General features: G+C 43.8%; 1 protein-coding gene across 1 annotated transcript in view; it reads right to left on the bottom strand.

Moving 5' to 3' along the window:
* TOP2A (DNA topoisomerase II alpha) overlaps positions 1–19,581 on the bottom strand; it is a 58,155-nt gene that overhangs the window by 15,970 nt on the left and 22,604 nt on the right. Inside the window, exons 6-32 of the mRNA XM_069751617.1 lie at positions 17,115–17,212; positions 16,357–16,569; positions 16,068–16,241; positions 15,880–15,981; positions 15,326–15,463; positions 10,988–11,126; positions 10,718–10,875; positions 10,375–10,500; positions 10,122–10,232; positions 9,928–10,033; positions 9,441–9,550; positions 9,165–9,257; positions 8,971–9,085; positions 8,773–8,894; positions 7,567–7,715; positions 7,230–7,461; positions 7,015–7,149; positions 6,741–6,941; positions 6,463–6,658; positions 5,988–6,079; positions 5,254–5,397; positions 5,039–5,122; positions 4,686–4,883; positions 3,875–4,019; positions 3,617–3,763; positions 3,012–3,162; positions 2,822–2,901 (exon numbers count right to left, since the gene is read on the bottom strand). Of these exons, the coding sequence (XP_069607718.1) occupies positions 2,822–2,901; positions 3,012–3,162; positions 3,617–3,763; positions 3,875–4,019; positions 4,686–4,883; positions 5,039–5,122; positions 5,254–5,397; positions 5,988–6,079; positions 6,463–6,658; positions 6,741–6,941; positions 7,015–7,149; positions 7,230–7,461; positions 7,567–7,715; positions 8,773–8,894; positions 8,971–9,085; positions 9,165–9,257; positions 9,441–9,550; positions 9,928–10,033; positions 10,122–10,232; positions 10,375–10,500; positions 10,718–10,875; positions 10,988–11,126; positions 15,326–15,463; positions 15,880–15,981; positions 16,068–16,241; positions 16,357–16,569; positions 17,115–17,212 (3,759 nt within the window). The remainder of the gene's footprint in view (positions 1–2,821; positions 2,902–3,011; positions 3,163–3,616; positions 3,764–3,874; positions 4,020–4,685; positions 4,884–5,038; positions 5,123–5,253; positions 5,398–5,987; positions 6,080–6,462; positions 6,659–6,740; positions 6,942–7,014; positions 7,150–7,229; positions 7,462–7,566; positions 7,716–8,772; positions 8,895–8,970; positions 9,086–9,164; positions 9,258–9,440; positions 9,551–9,927; positions 10,034–10,121; positions 10,233–10,374; positions 10,501–10,717; positions 10,876–10,987; positions 11,127–15,325; positions 15,464–15,879; positions 15,982–16,067; positions 16,242–16,356; positions 16,570–17,114; positions 17,213–19,581) is intronic.

Below are 19,581 nucleotides of genomic sequence, written 5' to 3'. Positions count from 1 at the left end.
AGATCTAGACTGTGCTGGACAACCCTTATACAATCCTTTGTCAGTCTCCCGCTCAAAAGATTTGATTGGCCAGTTGTTACTGGTGTGAATCAAGGTAGCTAAGGTCTCCAGCCAGGAGACCATTGCTCTAGCAATCCATGCGGCGGCTAGGGAGGATAGAGCGCTGAACCCGAAGGCGCAAGACGGAACAAACCAGATTTGCTAACTGACAGTCCGTGGTATTTTTAACTGATGATACATCGGGCAGGGATACTGGTAGGTATACCACAGGAGATTCTACCCGGTTAACCTGCCCAGTGGCAGAATGTGCGGCTGCATCCAGCAGGTCATAGTCTCTTGCCATCGCCGCTCTCTTGACAGTGCAGAGATAAAAATTAGGAACCCTCGATCATCAACCTCTTAACAGGGAAGTGGAGAGGAATTGTCCGCCTTCTTGCATCATCCGCTAAATAGTGGTGATGCAGAGGGAGGTGCTCGTACACCAAAAAGGGGTGCCTCTGTACATCCAGAGTTCAGGTCTCCGGGTGGACAGGACAGGTTGTCTGGCGCTAGGCCTGGATGCAGAAGCATACATGGAAGCGACACTCCGTGTGCTCGTCTGTTGATGGTGTGGGGAGATCGGTGCCCTTTATTTTTATTTTTTTTGCATGTCCAGGTAAAATATATCTTTTTTCTTTTTGAAACATAAGGGAAGGGAAGAGGATAGGGGAAATGGTGACATTACAATAACTATCCAATCACATTCTCTATATGCAAATCTGCAAAGTTATTTAAGAACGGTATTTAAACGGAAAGATAACCAATTGTTCCATTTTTTCTGAAATTGAGCTATATTATTAGATGTAGCGATTATTTTTTCTGATAGGCAATTTTCGTTGATCAGTGATACGACCTCGGGCAGTGAGGGGCAATTGGAGTTTTTCCAGTAACTAGCAATTTTGATTCTTGTGCCCTTTAAAAGGACCAGTCGCCATTAAAAAATATCAGGCCAGGCATGGCATCCCACATAGAGGCTTCTGTCCAGTGAATCGCTTATCCGGACTGAATGGCAAATGCTCTACGAGAGAGTTTAGTCTCCTTACGAGGGACACTGCGTAGTCTAGAGCAGAACCAGAGTCTTCATCAATGTACCGAGATTGGATAAACTTCTCTGAAGCTCTTGGAAGTTCAGGCAATATCCGATCCATATTCAGAGCCTTGTTGTCATCAAATCATTGGTGAGGGAGCGGGAAACGAAAACTTCAGTTTTCTAGATGCCTGTATGCTTCTAGAATACTTGCGGCCCCTGCTAGCCAACGGCTCCCATGTAGGATAGGGACCATGTATATCGGTCCTGCGAGCACTCCGAGCCACAGAGGGTACATGGAGGGGTTTAATCTCTTGGTCAGAGAACCATGGATTGCGGTCAGTGACGAAGTCCACTGAGGGGAACTAGGTACTCTGGGATAAGCTGGGGTCGGCGGCGGAGGGCTCCTCGGATTGATCATGCGCCCTTAAGACCAGGGAATACTGGTCAGGTACTTCCTTACACGGGTACTGATGTCGATGTGCCCCTTCAATGCAAAAACCGTTGCCCCTGTGTGAGCCGGCCGGGTGGACCAAGATGGCAACCGGGAGTTGCAGTTGATAAAATCTCGCAGAGAGCAAGATGCGCCAATTCGGGGGGCGGAGCCATGGACACAATGTTGAATAGGCCCAAGCCGAAACCTAAATTTCTGTAGCCGGTAGGTGACACCAGCGGTAGAAGCGAGGGGCGTTCCAGGCGAGAAGCGCTAGAAAAGGGCGCCATAGTGTGGGCGCGGCTTCCGGGGTGCGGCCTACACAATCAGCCTAAGCCGGAGGCTAAATTTTTGCAGCCGGTTAAAGCGTTACCTCAGGGAAGTGGGCCACAGGGAAGTGGCTGAGGCTGCCTGTCAGCATGTGGATATCCCTCTGAAGATTGATCCACTCACCATCGGTGCGCGTCCCGGCATGGAGCCGCCGCAGATGTGGGTTTCAGCGCCGTTCTGTGCAGCGTGGACGGTGCAGGGATAAACCTCAATCCATCATCCGTTTGTTAGGGAGGTGGAGAGGAACCGTCCGCCTCCTTGTGCCATCCGCTTTCACAGTGGTGGGACAGTGGTGGCTGCTCGGACGCCATAGAGAGGGGCCTCTGTACATCCACGGAGTTCAGTCCCCAAGTGGACAGGGCCAGTTGTCCGGCAATAGGCCTGGCTCCAGGAGAGGATAGGAGGCAACACTCCATGTGGTCGCCTGTTGCTGGTGTAGGGAGATCGGGACCGTGAAGAACAGTCACCCCTGAAGTGTGCTCAGGCATGGCTTCCCACGTCGCAGGAGAGGGTACGGGGAGGTATACCGTGCCGTGCTCGCCTGTTGATGGTTCGGGGGAGATCAGAACCTTGAAAGGATCCGTCGCCCCCTTCACTCCGTTAATTAAAAATTTACAGAAAAGTAAAATAAAAACGATGGGGTCTGAACCAGACCCATGTGCCTCCTACAGACACTAAGCAAGAACTGGTTAGCTGAGAGCCAGCAGGAAGGTGTATACTGCAGGGGAGGAGAGAACTTTCTTTGTATCACTTAGTGTCAGCCTCCTAGTGACAGCAGCATGCACCCACTGTCTGTGTCCCCCAATGAGGCGAAGGAGAAAATACAGAAAAATCTTTAAATGAGAAGGTGTGTCCAAAGTTTTGGTCTGTACTGTATATATATTTGTAAAGACCAGCCAAATATATCAGGAGCATCCAGCACAAGCCACGCTTTATCCACCCTGTAACGCCAGATTATACAATAAGGTATGAATTGAGACATTGGTAAATACCTGGTTTAGGAAGTTCAGGTGCTTTGTTGTCAGGAACCGTTTCCTTAACTTTGTCTGGACTAGGATCTTTCTTAAGTTTCCTATTTAAAAAAAAAAACAAATATTCTGGTAAATAGTCAAAACTATACATCAGTCCAAAGCAAACAGGCATCTTACTGTCAAGAACACTGAATGGTGGGTCAGTACATACTTTGCGGCAGGAGCTTTAGGCTTTCGTGCTGGCTTGGGAACCTCAAAGGACTCATCGTCTGAAACCACACAGGGGTCAAGCTGATCATCACTCTCATCATGTGACTTATTCTGGTCATCATCATCTGAATCCAACACATATTTCACATTTGCTGCAAAGAATAAAGAATTACTCAGCCAGGCTAGTTAAAAGCTAATTGTATATGCTCTACACCAGGGGTCCCCAACTCCAGTCCTCAAGGCCCACCAACAGGTCATGTTTTCAGGATTTCCTCTGCATTGCACAGGTGATGCAATTATTACCTGGGCAAGACTAAGGAAATCCTGAAAACATGACATGTTGGTGGGCCTTGAGGACTGGAGTTGGGGACCCCTGCTCTACACTTGTGGGGCAGTATGCATGAGGCTCACTGTGTACTACAAATAATCACTATCCTTAGGGTTCAGAATTTATTAGGACAATTTAAAAAGTAAAGTAAACCTAAATAATTGCTAAAGGCCGAGACCAATAATCACTAGGGGCACTAGGTGTAAAGTTTATATCCAATTTATAGTACAAAGAAAACAAACAAATCTATTAACATACTCACCACATTAACATCTTACCTGCAACACGTCTTGGTTGAGTGACACGTGGAACCACAACCTCGGGTTCAGAGTCACTAAATGAATCCATGTTGGGGCTTTCTTTTTTCACTGGCTTGAATGGAAGGGTTGCCTGTTTCTTGCCTTTGGTTGCTTTTGCCTTGGTTCCTGTTTAATTTACATTTGGCAGTTACAAAGGAATTGCACAGTTGAACCAAAATTTTAACTAAAAAAAAAAAAAAAAAAAAAGAAAAAAGAAAAAGAAGAGGAAATACAAACCTGGCTCAGCTTTCACTTTGACCTTTTTGCTCAGTCTTTCAGCAAGTGACATGCTTTCATGACCAGTCTCAGGGCTGTTCCCAGGGCTCTCCTGCAGCTCATCACCATCATCTCCAAACTCCATTTTCTTAGCAATGTCGTCGGTCTGAGGAAAACACATTACCGGGTTGTTCACTACGGGCAGCCTTATTGAATCTTGCAATGGTGGCCAAGATATCGCTCCCTTTTATATAGTTTAGTAATACCATAAAATGTTTAAGAAAAAAAAAAAGTAAATATTTAATAGAATATAAGAGAAGCATTTATTAAAGGGGTTGCCCGGTCCAAATGGCAACTCTGCAGTTACTCTGTGTGACTGCAGCTATATGAACTGTGCACTGCAGGGATTTGCCGCTTTCTGGCCTGGAACTGGAAGGTATGGTGTAGTTATACATACTATCGGCCAGTGCCCGTCTAGTGGTCGTGGCCTCATTGCATACACTTGTACTGAGTGAGGCATCCTGTCTAGTGATACGGTCAGCCAGTGGTCATACCCAGCTAGAGGGCGCAGCTTCACTCCATACAAGTGCATGGAGAGTAAAGCTGCGCCCGCTGGCAGGGAGTATGTATAACTCATGCATACCCTCCAGTCCTAGGTCAGAAATCGGCGAATCGCCGCAGTGTATAATGTGTGCACGGAGGGAATTCAATCGATTTGGAACAGACAAACCCTTTAAGGGAGCACAAATTTGAAGAACCACCAGAAACTCATTTTACTGTAAATTAAATGTGAAATGAAAAAAGACTGAAAGTGTTATCATTTCAACCTTACCTTAATTCTCCTTTGGATCTTTTTAGTTGCTTCTGCTTTCATAGCTGTTGTGACCCTAGGAATGATCCGCCTTCCATGGGGTGATGGCAAGATCTCTTGTAACTGCATCTTCTTTACTTGTGGTCTTCCATTTTTGCCCTTCACCACTTTGCCTTTGAGAGAAAGCTGTTCCTCAGCACGATCTTTTTCTTCTACACGCTGTCATTTAAAGAACAAGTCTATAATTACTAAACTACATATTTTACATAAGGGGTAAAATGATGGAAAGAAATAAATGTCACAGTTTAGATCATGTCAGTAACAGTAAAGTGTATTAAAAAAAAAAAAAAAAAAGATTTAATGTTGTGACTTACATCCAGCTCTTCAACAAAGGCAGCAAGGTCCCCTTTCCATAGATCAGATGGAGATTTCTTCTTGAGGTCCTCCAGCTCTGCAATCTAATAAGAGATGGAGAGCCTTACTATAAGATGCACACACTGCATATAATTGATCAAAACAAGCTACTTCAGGAAGCAGTTACAAGTTGGAGGACACAACACCCCTAAGATTCCAATAAAATGAAGTCAACCTTTGTATCTCTCTGCTTGCACAGCTCATCTTTCTTCTCTTTGGTCAAATACCACATAGGCATATTGAGGAGATAGTTGTAATCTGGCCCAGTGGTTGATTGGTCAGTTTCTTCCTCCTCTTCGATCAACTCTCCAGCTTCTTCCTGTAAAATATAAAGTACCAAAGATATTTGCATTTTTTACATGACTGGTATAAAGCCTTCACGTAAATTGAAGAATGAAGGAAAGGGGTGAGATTAGGGAGGGGATGGTAAAGAGAAAAAAAAAAAAAAAAACACACAAATGCGCTTTTAAATGCAATCATGGTTGTCAGTGAATTAAATTACACTTAACAGGGAGCAATCTATTTGCAGCACACTGGTCAATATTATGTGACCAATGGACAGGAGGCCTTAAAATCGCCTTACCTACCGGCATCTATGATTTTTGATTCGCTGGGCTGGGGTGTCAGACGCATATAACGCCACACAAGCCCGACTAATCAAAAGAAGAACATGGAAATAAGAAGTGTCGCAGGCTTCCCGTCTGGCAGTAAAGGAGAACTGACCTGGATGACGAATCAATTCTCCCATCTCTAGACAGCATATACTATGAGCAATAGAGATGCACAAGTGGAGGAGGACTCTGATGTGCCAAATTTTCAAGTTTGATAGAATAGAAGCTTAAGAACTTCTTGTATGCTGGGAAAAAAAGCACACATTTCAACTGAAAGTTAGCAGAGTGCGCACTGTACCTTTTCTTGAGTCCGCTTCCATGTTTTGATTGGATCAGAATCATAGCCCCTCTGCACCAACATCTGAATAAGTTCCTTCTTTGGCTTGTTTTCTAAGTAGAAAGGAGTGAAAAAAAATCAGTTTAGTGTAACCACTTGCACAACCACCAACAAATTAAAAGGATTGCTCAAGAATGACATATCCCCTTAAAAGGGTATTATGGCAAAAAGCCATGCTCTATCCACTGGAGAGGTAAAGTGATGACCGGTGAGGTGGAAGAAGGTACTACTGCTGGCACCACTACAAACCAATAATTTTTTTAGGGAAAAACAAACAGGTCTGCTATAAGGTGGCCAGCAAGCAAGTAAATGATCAGTCCACGTGATATTACTTTACTGCTTGATAAATAGGAAGACATTTTTATTAATTCTGGATTAAGGGGAAATGTCCCCCTCTTAGATAACACCATTTTTATACAGTTTTCTTTGAACATACCAATCACAATTTTGCCTTCGATCTTTTCCAGGATAAAACGAGCTTGGTTGCTGAGCTTGGAGGCCTCTGCTGTTAACATTCCCAGCAACCATTCTTTCCTTAGACCATAGTAGCGGAGTCGCAGATCATAAAATTCCCGCAAAATATCTAGAGTACTTTCATATTTTCTTAAGCATCCAGTGTGGTCAAAGAGGACCTAAAAAGGATACCCTGGTAAGTAAAAAAGCAACCATCTAATACACAGCCAAATAAAATTGATAGAACTACAGAAAACTCACCATCGAGTTACAGGTAAGAGGGGCCTGAAGCTTAAACACTTTGTGCAGGCCAGCAGCTTCAGCCTCTGCTAACTTCTCCTCCGTCATCTTAATGATGAACCTGACCGTGGTGTCTGTATGATATTCCTTATAGTCAGTAATGAGAGCAGGAGTCTTCTCTGTCCCATTTAACATGGGTTCCAGGACTTGCTCCTTGTAATTCTGGAATAGAGATAGTAGGTTAAAACAATTTAATCAATCACTGTATACACAGAGGCTTCTGAATTGTAGGTACCTGTGTCCAAGTTCTGACTGGGAGCTCTGAAATCTCAATAGTTGTTGTATCCAGCACTGAAACTTCACCACTGATGATGTACTGGTTTGGGCCAAGCTCCTGGATGATGCCTTTGAAGTTCTTGTAGCTTGGAAGCTGTGTAAGAAAGGTTATAAGCCATTTGAAGGGAAACTTATTTGTGAAGATACCATGACCTTAGGTATTCTGCCACTTACCATATGCTGAGGCTCCTCACCATCCAACATTTTACGGATATTATTAACTATCTCACGGACATCGAAATTGGGGATTTTACAAGACCAACCAGTGCCAATGCCTTCAGCACCATTCACCAGTACCATGGGGATAATAGGAATATACCATTCAGGTTCAACCTTCTGGTTATCATCGTATATGAACTTCAGGACACTGTCATCCATAGAAGGAAAGAGGAGACGAGCAAGCGTGCTGCAAAATGAACAAAGGAAACATTACTTGCTGTCAGTTTCATTTATAAAACTAATAACTGTCCAAATATCAAACTGATGTCGTCAGCATTATGGTCTTTCTTACCTAAGCATTGTGAAGATATATCGAGGGCTGGCAGCATCTTTGCCACCGTGCAATCTAGTACCAAACTGACCAATAGGTTGCAGGAGGTTCACATTGTTGCTGCCCATAAAGTTCTGAGCCAAGTTGATAATGGTCATCATTAAGGAGGTCTATAGAGGGGGGAAAAAATAGTTAAAAAGCAGATTGTTTTGTAGTGCGTGACACAAATATCGGTGGCTTTTCCCACCCAATTATGATCAGCACTTCTCTGTGCATTTTATAACGAGCGGACAGAAAAGCATGAATACCAGTCAGACAAGCACTTGGCTCAGTGCAGCCAGTAACCAGTGGTTTCATGAAAATTACAGCAATAAATAAGCAAATTACTCTGGAATAAAGGTACCATCACACTGAACGATATCGCTAGCGATCCGTGACGTTGCAGTGTCCTGGCTAGCGATATCGTTGAGTTTGACAGGCAGCAGCGATCAGGATCCTGCTGTGCCATCGTTGGTCGGAGTAGAAAGTCCTGCAGACATCGCTGAATCGGCGTGTGTGACGATGTCTTCACTGGTAACCAGGGTAAACATTGGATTACTAAGCGCAGGGCCGCGCTTAGTAACCCGATGTTTACCCTGGTTACCAGCGTAAAAGTAAAAAAAAAAAAAAAACACTACATACTTACATTCCGGTGTCTGTCCCCCGCCGCTGTGCTTCTCTGCACTGTGAGCGCCGGCCAGAAAGCAGAGCACAGCGGTGACGTCACCGCTTTCCTTTCCGGCTGGCGCTCAGTCAGTGCAGAGAAGCACAGCGCCGGGGGACAGACACCGGAATGTAAGTATGTAGTGTTTTTTTTTTTTTTTTACGTTTACGCTGGTAACCAGGGTAAACATCAGGTTACTAAGCGCGGCCCTGCGCTTAGTAACCTGATGTTTACCCTGGGACTTCGCATAGTTGGTCGCTGGAGAGCTGTCTGTGTGACATCTCTCCAGCGACCACACAGCGACGCTGCAGCGATGGGGATCGTTGTCTAGATCGCTGCAGCGTCGCTAAATGAGACGGTACCTTAAGGTCTGTCACCATTTTATCTACCCTTAGATTGAGCAACATAATCTTGGCGACATTTTCATTTACAGACAAGCCCTGTACACAGGATAGGTGCGGTCCCAGCAAACGTACCCTTCTAAATCTACCAGAGGCTCATCATAATCCACACCAAGCTCTTACCTCACCATGATGATACGCAGACATTTCAGCTACAGAACCAGCCAGCTGAGCAACCTTCACTTCTCGCTTATCATTTCTTTTGAAGCAAGTGAATAGGACCTTCCTCTGACCTGGCTTAAAACCTATTAACAAGTGATATTAGCCTCACATCTTTATCAACATATGATTAAATAGGAGACTAAAAGTAACATTTCTTACCATCAACCAAGGAAGGGATAGATCGTTCATTGTCAGAGTTGGAGAACAGAATCAGCTCTTTGTTGATGAAGTCGTTGAAGGTCAAATGCTTGGTGGCTTTTCCATAGAGGTAATCCTGCATACGACAGATAACCATAATTTACACTTCCATGAACATATTACTTCCAGAAAAATCTCATTGTTGAAGGTTGTACCTCTGGCAAACCATGAATTCTCCTCTGCCTTCTGTCTTCCATAAAGTTTGTCAGCCATTCTTTACGATCATCTATTTTCTTCTTGCTAAAGGCCTGGATGTTTAGAGGAAAACAAATTCTATTTGTTCAGTTTTCCCCTCGCCAATATTAATATTAATGGGGTTTATTAATGTGCAAGCTCCAGTCTAAAAATCTAAATTTACTACTTTTGTGCGGATGTGAAACATTAAAAATAATAAAAATGGAAAGGTCCTAATCTGAAAAGACATGTCTTACCAAGGTGATCGCAGCATCATCTATCGGGCCACTGTATCTGAATGGAATTCGATGTCTCTCCATATCCGCAAAATATTCTTTAGCCTCTTTAGATGTGCTGGTCCCCAGACCTATAACATCACATTTAAGATATTTTTTTTTTTAAAAAAGAAATTGGCTGTTTAGAAAATCTAAAAATCGAACAATTTACCAACTAAAAGCACACCACTAGAGTAGTTTACATAGTATAAATAAGAGACATTTCTATGAACTAACCACTTAAAATACTCTCAATCACTTCAATACAATCTTACTTATTTTATCCAAGGTACAAAAACAGTTTATGCTAAAATATAAACTTTTTTTTTTTTTTCTATTAATCAGTGACATTTAGCACATGTAATGTGTGAGTAACAGGCGACACCAGTGTGAGAACCCTTCACCATGAGAGTACATAACTGAGTCTTACTTGCCTGCCAGGACTACCACACAGGGTTTTAGAACAAACCTTTGTAGTACTTTATTTTCCAGGTCTTGTGACTTTCAGTGCCGTTCTTCCACTCCTCAAATTCAGGAATACTGTAAAATGCCAGTTCCTGCTTATTTTTAGACACCTATACAGATGGGAAAAGGGGGATCAGATGTACATAGGACACAACAGAAGTCTATCAACGCAAGCATTAAAAGTGGTAAATGTCTCACCTTAATGATAGGCGTGATGAACTCTTCCAGGAAACGATGCCTCAGCAAAGATGGCCAATTGTGATGGATGAAGTTGATCAGCAAGCCTTTAATATGGGAGCCGTCTTGATCCTACAAAGAGAAGGATTCGCCATTTATATACCAGACTTATAGATTCTACTCCGATGCAGAAAACCAATTCCACATTTCTTTAAAGCAGCAAATGGCAATAGATCCATGGGACTAGCACCTAAAGCCTGAATGGAGGCCTCACCTGATCTGTCATAATCATGATTTTTCCATAGCGAAGACTTTTCAGGGACTCCGCATCTTCATAATCTTTCTTATACTGCAGACCAACGATCTTGATAATGTTGTTTATCTCGGCATTCTCCATAATCTAAACAGTGTATGAGCCAATGAGTAACACAGGGGGCTGAAAATCACCAGACTATACTACCAGGATATGTAGTCAAATGACAGTTTTGTACAGCATTTAAAAAAAATCCAAAACCAAGATAATCTGTGTATAAAAATTCATATCTAAAACCATTACACAGCTACTTCTCCACAAAATCACGAACTAGTAATAGCCAGTAAATGTTTCTATAACTCACTTGCTTGTGTGAAGCTTCCCGGACATTTAGAAGTTTGCCTCTCAGTGGAAACACACCATACCGGTCTCTTCCAACAACACCCAAGCCAGAAACAGCCAATGTCTTGGCCGAGTCTCCTTCAGTGAGAATAAGTGTGCAATCCCCAGAGTGCTTGCTGCCTGAAATGGAAAAAGAAAACTTTAGAGCTTTTCGCTCCCTGAGGTCCAATAGCAATTTACTACTAGGAAATATAAATTTATACCATTTTCCAACCATCTCTAGGACAATTACCTGCATCATTAGCATCGTCCAGTTTGGGGACCCCCTTAATCTTTGTGTGTTTTACTGCAGAACACTTCTTATTCAACTGCGTTTGGGCTTTAAACTTGACCCAGTTTAGGATGCTTTCCACAATCCCGCAGCTTGTTGCCTAAAAGAAATTTGATAACACATTTAAACAAATTGTTTACTGGCCAGCTCAATGCTGCCTACTAGAAAAGTTATTAAATGAATGCACAGGTGTACAAATAGGTCATGTGGCCAACATACTAACATACACACAAGAGGCATCAGCACACAGCAACTAATGAATGCATGAACTCAAATATTGCTGCAAAAAATTAAAAACGTAAAACCAGGATTTTTGGTTGCTTATCGTAAAATCTTTTTCTCGGAGCCTTCATTGGGGGACACAGGAACCATGGGTGTATGCTGCTGCCACTATGCAAATAAAAAAGTTCCTGCTCCTCCTCCGCAGTGTACACCCTACCAACAGGAAATAGGATATTCAGTTAGTGAGAAAGCAGTGGGAGAAGCAACATGTAAAAGATAGAAACTCAAACTGTAACAATATAACACAATAAAACAGAGCTGTTCAACTTGGGAGGATGCCCCCTCTGTATTGATCTTCAACAGATTGGGAAGAAGGAGAGGAAACAGATAGGGAAGTACGAATTGCGACCCAGGAATGGCCGAAGCATCGGCGTCCACCACGAGAGGATCACAGGATCTGGAAATTAACGGTGGAACCTTCCTAATCAGTCGGAATGCCATGAGATCCACGTCCAGAGTTCCCATCAAAGGCAAATTTGATGGAAGATCTCCTGAAGCAGGGACCACTCTCCTGCCGCGAGGCCCTTGCTGCTGAGAGAAACAGCGGCCCAGTTGTCCACGCCGGGAAAATGCACTGCGGATATTTCCGGAACCGTCGCCTCTGCCTAGAGGAGGATCTTGGATACCTCCGCCATTGCCAAGAGACTCAGAGTCCCTCCCTGGTGATTGGTATATGCCACCACCGTGGCAATGGACGTTTGGACTCTGACAGACCAGGGCTGTGGAGTCGGTAAGCCACAGTTGCGACTCCGACTCCTGGATTTTATCAGGTTCCGACTCCTTCATAAATGGCCAATTCGTAACAATAAATTTACTGTTGTAAAATATTAACATTGTGCTTATTCAGTTTCTCACCATCATATAAGTATTCAGACCACTTAGAGCAAAAACTATATTTATTAGAATATAGCAAATAACTTTTATAAACTTTTCTAAACTCTTGTAAGTAAATATGCAATAAACACTTATGCAGTTAAGAAGAAATCTATAAATTTGTCCTCAGAAAAAGTATTGCCTCTGTCAGATCCTCCTTCATGGATGCCCTCAAATCTGATCTAATTATTTTGAGAGCAGAGAACAACCTCTACACTGACTTGGGTTGGTGGCAAAGCAGTAACCACTCGGGCAACATCTCTGACAATGTCAGGATACAGAGGAATCGCTTGTTGCACTGTTATTTTTGATCAACGGTCAAATTTCTCAATTGCTTTTAGTGCACTTGAAAAATTCTGCTGAAATGTACTGGCTGTGTCTTTATCTGCTTATCACTGTTGTTCATAGTTTGATAGAACATATATTTGAGTAACATTTATAAAATTCATATGAAAGTTCAATTATGAAATATTAACACATTTTTTTTTTTAAATCTGGAGTCGGTACATTTTTACCAACTCCAACCAAAACTAGCTCCGACTCCACAGCCCTGTGACAGACCTCAGAGAAGTCTTTCCCAGTGACGGAGGAACAGAAGGATGGCTCTTATCTCAAGGATGTTGATCAGCAGAGAGGACTCTTGCTCCGACCAACGCCCTATACACTGACGGATGGCGAAAAACCGCACCCCAGGCGGGAGGCTTGTGTCCGTCGCCACCACCTGCCAATTGGCGGGAAGGAAGGCCTGGCCCTGAAGAAAGAGGGGATGACAGCCACCAGCTGAGAGACCATTTGACTACGGAGAGCCGAATCGGACGATCCAGAGACGGCACAGAGCAGTCCCACTGAAAAAGGATGGCCTGAAGTGGTCTCGCATGGAATTGCGCAAAATGGATCGCTTCCGACGCTGCTACCATTCGTCCCAGGACCTTCATTGCTGAACGGAAGGGAAGGCAGACGGGGGCCTTGTAGAGTGAACTCCGTCCTGGAGAATTGCTCGCCTTTCCTCGCCGTGAGGCCCTGAGAAAAAACCCTCAACTGACAGGTGTCGAACAGCATGCCTAAGAAGACAAGGCACTGAATCAGGACAAGGCAAGACTTTGTTCTGTTGACCGGGCACCGGAAACGGGACAGGGAGTCGAGGATGATGGTCAGACTCTCCTGGGCCTGTGAAAAAAAAGTCTTGAAGAGAGTGTCTTTGAGGTACGGAATGAGCACTAGGCCCCTGAACCTCATGGTGACATTGATGGCCATTTTGATCTTTGTGAAGACCCTGGGAACGGTCGCGAGGACGAACGGCAGAGCGACAAACTGGAAATGATTCTTCTGCACCATGAAACGCAGGAACCTCTGGAGTGCTGGGAAAATCAGAAACATGGAGATAGGAGTCTTGATATCTATGGAGCACAGGAATTCCTGCGGTTCCATGGAAGCGATTACTGAACGGAGGGACTTCATCCTGAAATGCCGCAGGCGGACCCTTCTGTTCACTGACTTCAGATTTAGGATGGGCCGAACCACACTACCCTTCTTCGGCACTACAAACAGGTTTGAATAGAAACCTGTGAAGCGTTCCCACACAGAGACGGAAACGATAACCCCCAAACTAAGTAGAGAGGGATGGACGCAAAGAAACCTGGGAAAAGAGCAGGATCTTTTGGGGGCGGGATTTGGAGAAGCGATCCCGGGGCCATGAAGCGACCCCTAACATGTATCCTGAGGATACCACCTCCTCGACCTTGGTGTTCTCCGCTGAGACAAGTCCAAACGTCCCTGAAAAATAGAAGACGCCCGCCCAACCTGGGAGAAACGCTGGGCTCTTGACACGAGTCGTACCGAGGAAGATCGGCCGGGTCTGGACCTGGTGGACCTGCCAAGGGAGTTTTGGGAGGGGTGGACTTGAAGGAAGCCCTTTTTTTTCCTTTTAAATCTGGTGAGTCAGGTTATCTTGGGCCAGCGCTGCAACTAGGCCCAAGAAAAGCCGAGACCTAGAGCAAATGACCACCGGAGAATAGGGGGCGCGGAGGCCTCAAAACGCCGCGGTGGGATACCCGGTGCCCCCACTGCCATCAGAAAAGGCAGGGAAAGCTCTCGAAGCTATGGCTTAAGGCGGGCCGCAGGTATGAAAGAAAGGATCTTTCTTCTTATCTTCTTCCTGACTTCACCAGAACCTGGGGAGAAAGAAAAGTACTTCCCCATCCAGCATGGATTAGACATCCGAAAACCTATGAAGTGGGACGTCCTTGTCTCCTTAGACTGACAGGCTGTGGTGGGCGAGTGGGTAGGGGGACGGAGGCACGACCAGGTCACCTGAACACGCTTCTGAGTTAGGGGCTGGGGTCCTACCGACTAGACGTATGAGGATACGGGGTGGCAGTATACGCCATACTCATAGTCTCTTTGTGGAAGTACAGGTGTGACCGTTTACCCTGTATCCCTCCGTGGTACCTGAAAAGGAACGAAGCACACTGAGGTAGATATGGGTCTAATGAAAGACCCGTGTCCACCTCCTACCGACACTAAGGTAAACTGAATATCCTACTTCCTGTCGGTAGGGTGTATACTGCAGAGGAGGAGCTAACTTTTTTATTTGCATAGTGTCAGCCTCCGTGGCAGCAGCATACACCCATGGTTCCTGTGTCCCCCAATGAGGCGCTAGAGAAAGGTACTTTGCGCAAAAGCTATCCAACCACATCAAGGTGACCTTTTAATGTGAATGGTCCCTAGCCACTACACATCTTACCTATGTGCCAAACCAGCCTTAAGGGAATGAAGAGTGAAAAGGAAAGCAAGCATAGCTCATAATTAAAACCTTATGTGGGAAGGATGAGTGGATAAGGGTGCTGAGCCATGAAGGGGTTCCTCCAAGGATTCTTTTCACTTCCCATTCGTATGAGCCTGTTTTGGCACCCTGAGATAAGACAATGGCTAAGGACTATCCACATTAAAAGGTCTCCTTAACATGGTTGGATGGCTTTTGTGCTCTTTGATCAATAAATGTTAAGTACCTTTACGTTTTTAACGTTAACGTCATGTATTCATTAGTCTACGTGTGCTGATGCAACATGTATGTATATACTAGGAAAGGTAGAACACTACTTTTTTTTCCTCATAGTAGCAATTAAAATAAAAATAGATACTTACTGCTTTAATGAATTTCTCAGTCAATACACATTTAGATCCGAAACTTTTTGATTGCAGTGTCATGTTCTCTTTTGTTTGGGAATCAAAAGACGGGTTCTCAATTAATGAATTCACAAAAAGCCACATGTGGTTTTTCACCTAAGGAAAAAAGTACAGTCATTTTTATCACATAATCTAAACCTATTATTCACTCCAGACTATATCTATCTATGTATATTTTTTGTTTGGATCTCACAAAAAAATAAAAGGGATTTCCAGTCAATGCACTGATAGGCTAGCCTGTACTGTGTCCCCACCACAAGCTACATGATTGCAGAGGGGGGCACCCTATACTGCAATGTAAGAATTTCCTGCACAGAGTGTGATGAGGCGAGGTGAACGGACCAAATCACTAGCCTAATTCACTTAGGGCCACAGGGAATGTAGACGGTTTTATTTCCCCTGCAAAACAATTGGAAAGATGTATTTTTCATCCTGTATAAAGCTACAATAAAATTTGCTGCCCACACAATCCTTTTATGAATTTTAGGGAATGTTTCACATCACTGACATACCTGAAATGGCTTTACTGAAACGCCACCCTTATTCTTCCTCTTCACAACATCAATTATTTTGGAGATAATCTGATCAGCAACATAGTCAACATGTCTACCGCCCTAAAGACAAAAGAAAAATGCATTAAGACGATGGTTAAACCAGAAATTTGCATCGAATCAATGTTACCTCTACTATGGACCCATACCTTTGTGGTAGCAATACTGTTGACAAAGCTGATTTGCTGGAAGCCCTTTTCACTCATAGTCAAGCACACTTCCCATCGATCATTCACAACTTCATGGATGATCTTCAAAGAGTTACCTGTCTCATCCACCTTATCTTTAACATACAAATCCACGTAACTGCGGAAGCCAGAGATCTGGGGTTGAGGGAATAAGATTACATAAGGACAATTTAATAATATACAAGGTGAATTTGCAAATTAATCTAATCAAAGGAAATTAGTTACAAACTAACAGGAATGCACTACTTACAGGAAGTCTCTTGCCATTAAGAAACACCTTCACCCCATTGGAAGCTCCTGCTATATCATAGGCTCTCCGAGACATAAGTGCCACAATGTCCTTATCCAGCATCTGCATTTTAAATTTGCTGAGATCTGGTTGAAACGTGATGCAAGTATAATCTGTGCCTTCAAAAGGTTTGATCTTAGACTCTCCGGCTTTTGTCATGTTATTGGTCCAGGTCTGTTATAGACAGAGCAAGTAATAAGAGCAAATTAAAAGCAAATAGCAAGAAGAATTAAAGGGGGTTGATCACTTTCAAGAAACTGCGCTATAAAGGCTGTAAAATACCTAAAAACAACAAACCGGAGATACTCCTTTTACTGCTCCAGTCTCAGAGTTTGGCTGCAGTGGTGACGTCACATCGACCGCACGCATCATTTCTGCAGCCAATTCCTGAGTTCAGCGGCTCATGCCACCTACCTCGGTCCAGTGCCAAGACAATACATTAACTGCCGGGGTAATGCACGCTAGCAGAGACATCACCGCAAGTACCTTCTTTGTTATATTAGCTATTTTGCAGCATTTGAGATCCACTTTCGTGAACAATCCCTTTTAACAGCCCACAAAACCATCTGCTTTCATTGTATCTTTTCACCCACTGGAAATGGTTGCATGTACATTTACTTTACACAAAACACTTGGGATTAGACATTCAGCGCACACACTATACAGTTTATTAATAAATCCTTTATACAGATTCATAAGGCCTGTTTGCGATAACCTACCTGTTTAAAGATTTTATTGTATTCCTTACATGCAGTTTCCACAGTGAACTTGTTACTGAAGATGTTACATAATTTGGCACCAAAACCATTGCGGCCACCTGCACACAGAGCACAATTGGTGAAGAAAAAACAGGGCCAAATGTAAGCTGAGAAAACACTCATTTCTGTGACATGCAGATAGAGGACCCCATGTACATCAAAATCACACCTCCCCCCACCATTATATTCCTACCCAGGAAAGATTGGCTTGGTGAATGTATATTTCCCTGAAATGAGCCGTCCAGAGCTGGTGCTAGTCTCACAATATCTAAAGGGCATGGGTCCAGATTGGGTTCTCCTAGTCTCTACAATGGTCCACAGCAATTACGTTGTCTGCCATAATCATACACAACACCTTGCACAATACTATGTCACATATATGAGGTAAATAAGAAAAAAGGGTGATGGTGGTGGCAGATGAGGCGGCGCCCGGAGGAGCCGAGTGATAGCTGAGAGGCGTTTGTGTCCAGGGGGAAAAGACATGCCCCCCGGACAGACTACAGGTATGGCAGGCAAATTAAAAAAACAAATACTGCAGCGCTGGAAGGGAACCCAAATAAAAGAGCCACCTTGACAGAATGCAGCATTAGTACTGCACAATGTGTCTCTCTTATTTAAAAATGCCGGGGGGTTGACAGGTTCCCTCTAAGCTGGGGGACAGAAAATCTCCTTTTTCCTCCCAGACGTCTCAGTTGGAGGTCCACTGCAAAAGGTCCCAGTTTCTGGACATAAGAGGACAAGGACGCTGGGCCTGAAACACTTTCTACCCTGCCAAACTCAGGATGGACGTCCGTGGCACTACTACATATTTGTTTGAATCCTCAAAAGACACATGTAGATGGCTGTACAGTCACAAGCATCAAATCTAGCAGGAGGCAGGAAGAGCCCAAGACAACCCTAACGCACGCTGATGACAGTCACTAACTGCTATTCCAACAGTCACGTCCTTGCAGGACTGAGCCCTCATTTAATGCTACTATGTGACATTAGTACCTCAAAAATGTTTTGATAAAAAAAGTACTCCCAAAGTTATTTTCTTAATATATATTATATTGCACAATGTAATTACAATTGCTCATTTTGCCCTTCTACCCAGTAATTATTCTTTTATATGCCCTATATAGAAAGGGGAGGTCTCTTGTCCCTGCATTTATCATTCCCCTCTCCAACTCCTGACCCAGCAGCTCCCACTCCCCATACAATGGAACTTTTGCAGTGACTCACATGAAATATTGACCTCCTGTTTTTACATAGATCTTAGGCCTCTTTCACAATTACGTTTTTTTTTTGAACAGCTGACATGTGCCTGAAATCGCGATTCACCCGCCGCTATCGACTAGTTAAATGCAGCTGTCAAACGCAGACAGCAGCATTTAACTACCGTTTCCGGCCACGCGTCCGGAAATGCGCGCATCGCCGACCCCCGTCACATGATCGGGGGTCAGCGATGCTTCTGCATTATAACCATAGAGGTCCTTGATACCTCTATGGTTACTGATCCCCGATAGCTGTGAGCGCCACCCTGTGGTCGGCGTTCAGCACACCTGCTGCATAGCAGCGATCTGATGATCGCTACTATGTAGCAGAGCCGATCGAGTTGTGCCAGCTTCTAGCCACCCATGGAGGCTATTGAAGCATGGCAAAAGTAAAAAAAAAAAAAAAAGTAATCAAACCTACACATTTTGTATCGCCGCATTCAGAATCACCCGATAAAAAAAAAAAAAAAAAGCATAAACCTGATCGCTAAACGGCGTAGCGAGAAAAAAAACTTGAAACGCCAGAATTACGTTTTTTTGGTCACCGCGACATTGCATTAAAATGCAATAACAGGCAGTCAAAAGAACTTATCTGCATCAAAGTGGTATCAATAAAAACGTCAGCTTGGAACGCAAAAAATAAGCCCTCAACCAACCCCAGAGCATGAAAAATGGAGACGCTACGGGTATCGGAAAACGCAATTTTTTTTTTTAGCAAAGTTTGGATTTTTTTTAACCACTTAGATAAAACGTAACTTAGTCATGTTAGGTGTCTACGAACTCGTAATGACCTGGAGAATCATAATATCAGGTCAGTTTTAATTAAAAAAAGAAATGCACAAAGTGCAGGTATGCCCGGCACTGAACAAGCTGCTATTCCTCAGAACAATTGTAAGGCCAGCGTCACACACAGCGTAAAACAATACGGTCCGTATATTACGGCCGTAATACGCTGAAAAGTCCCGAAAAAAGTGGTCCGTAGCTCCTCCGTAGGCAGGGTGTGTCAGCGTTTTTTGCGCATGGCATCCTCCGTATGTAATCCGTATGGCATCCGTACTGCGTGGTTTTCTCGCAGGCTAGCAAAACCAACATACCGCTATAGAAGTGATCCATGTGTCCCAAAAAGAAAAGAAAATATATATATATACACTGTGTGTATATATATATATATA

This window comes from Ranitomeya imitator, chromosome 2 (assembly GCF_032444005.1).
Source record: "Ranitomeya imitator isolate aRanImi1 chromosome 2, aRanImi1.pri, whole genome shotgun sequence".
NCBI lineage: Eukaryota > Metazoa > Chordata > Amphibia > Anura > Dendrobatidae > Ranitomeya > Ranitomeya imitator.
The sequence above is the reverse complement of the archived record's forward strand: the minus strand, read 5'-3'. Positions and strand labels throughout refer to the sequence as shown.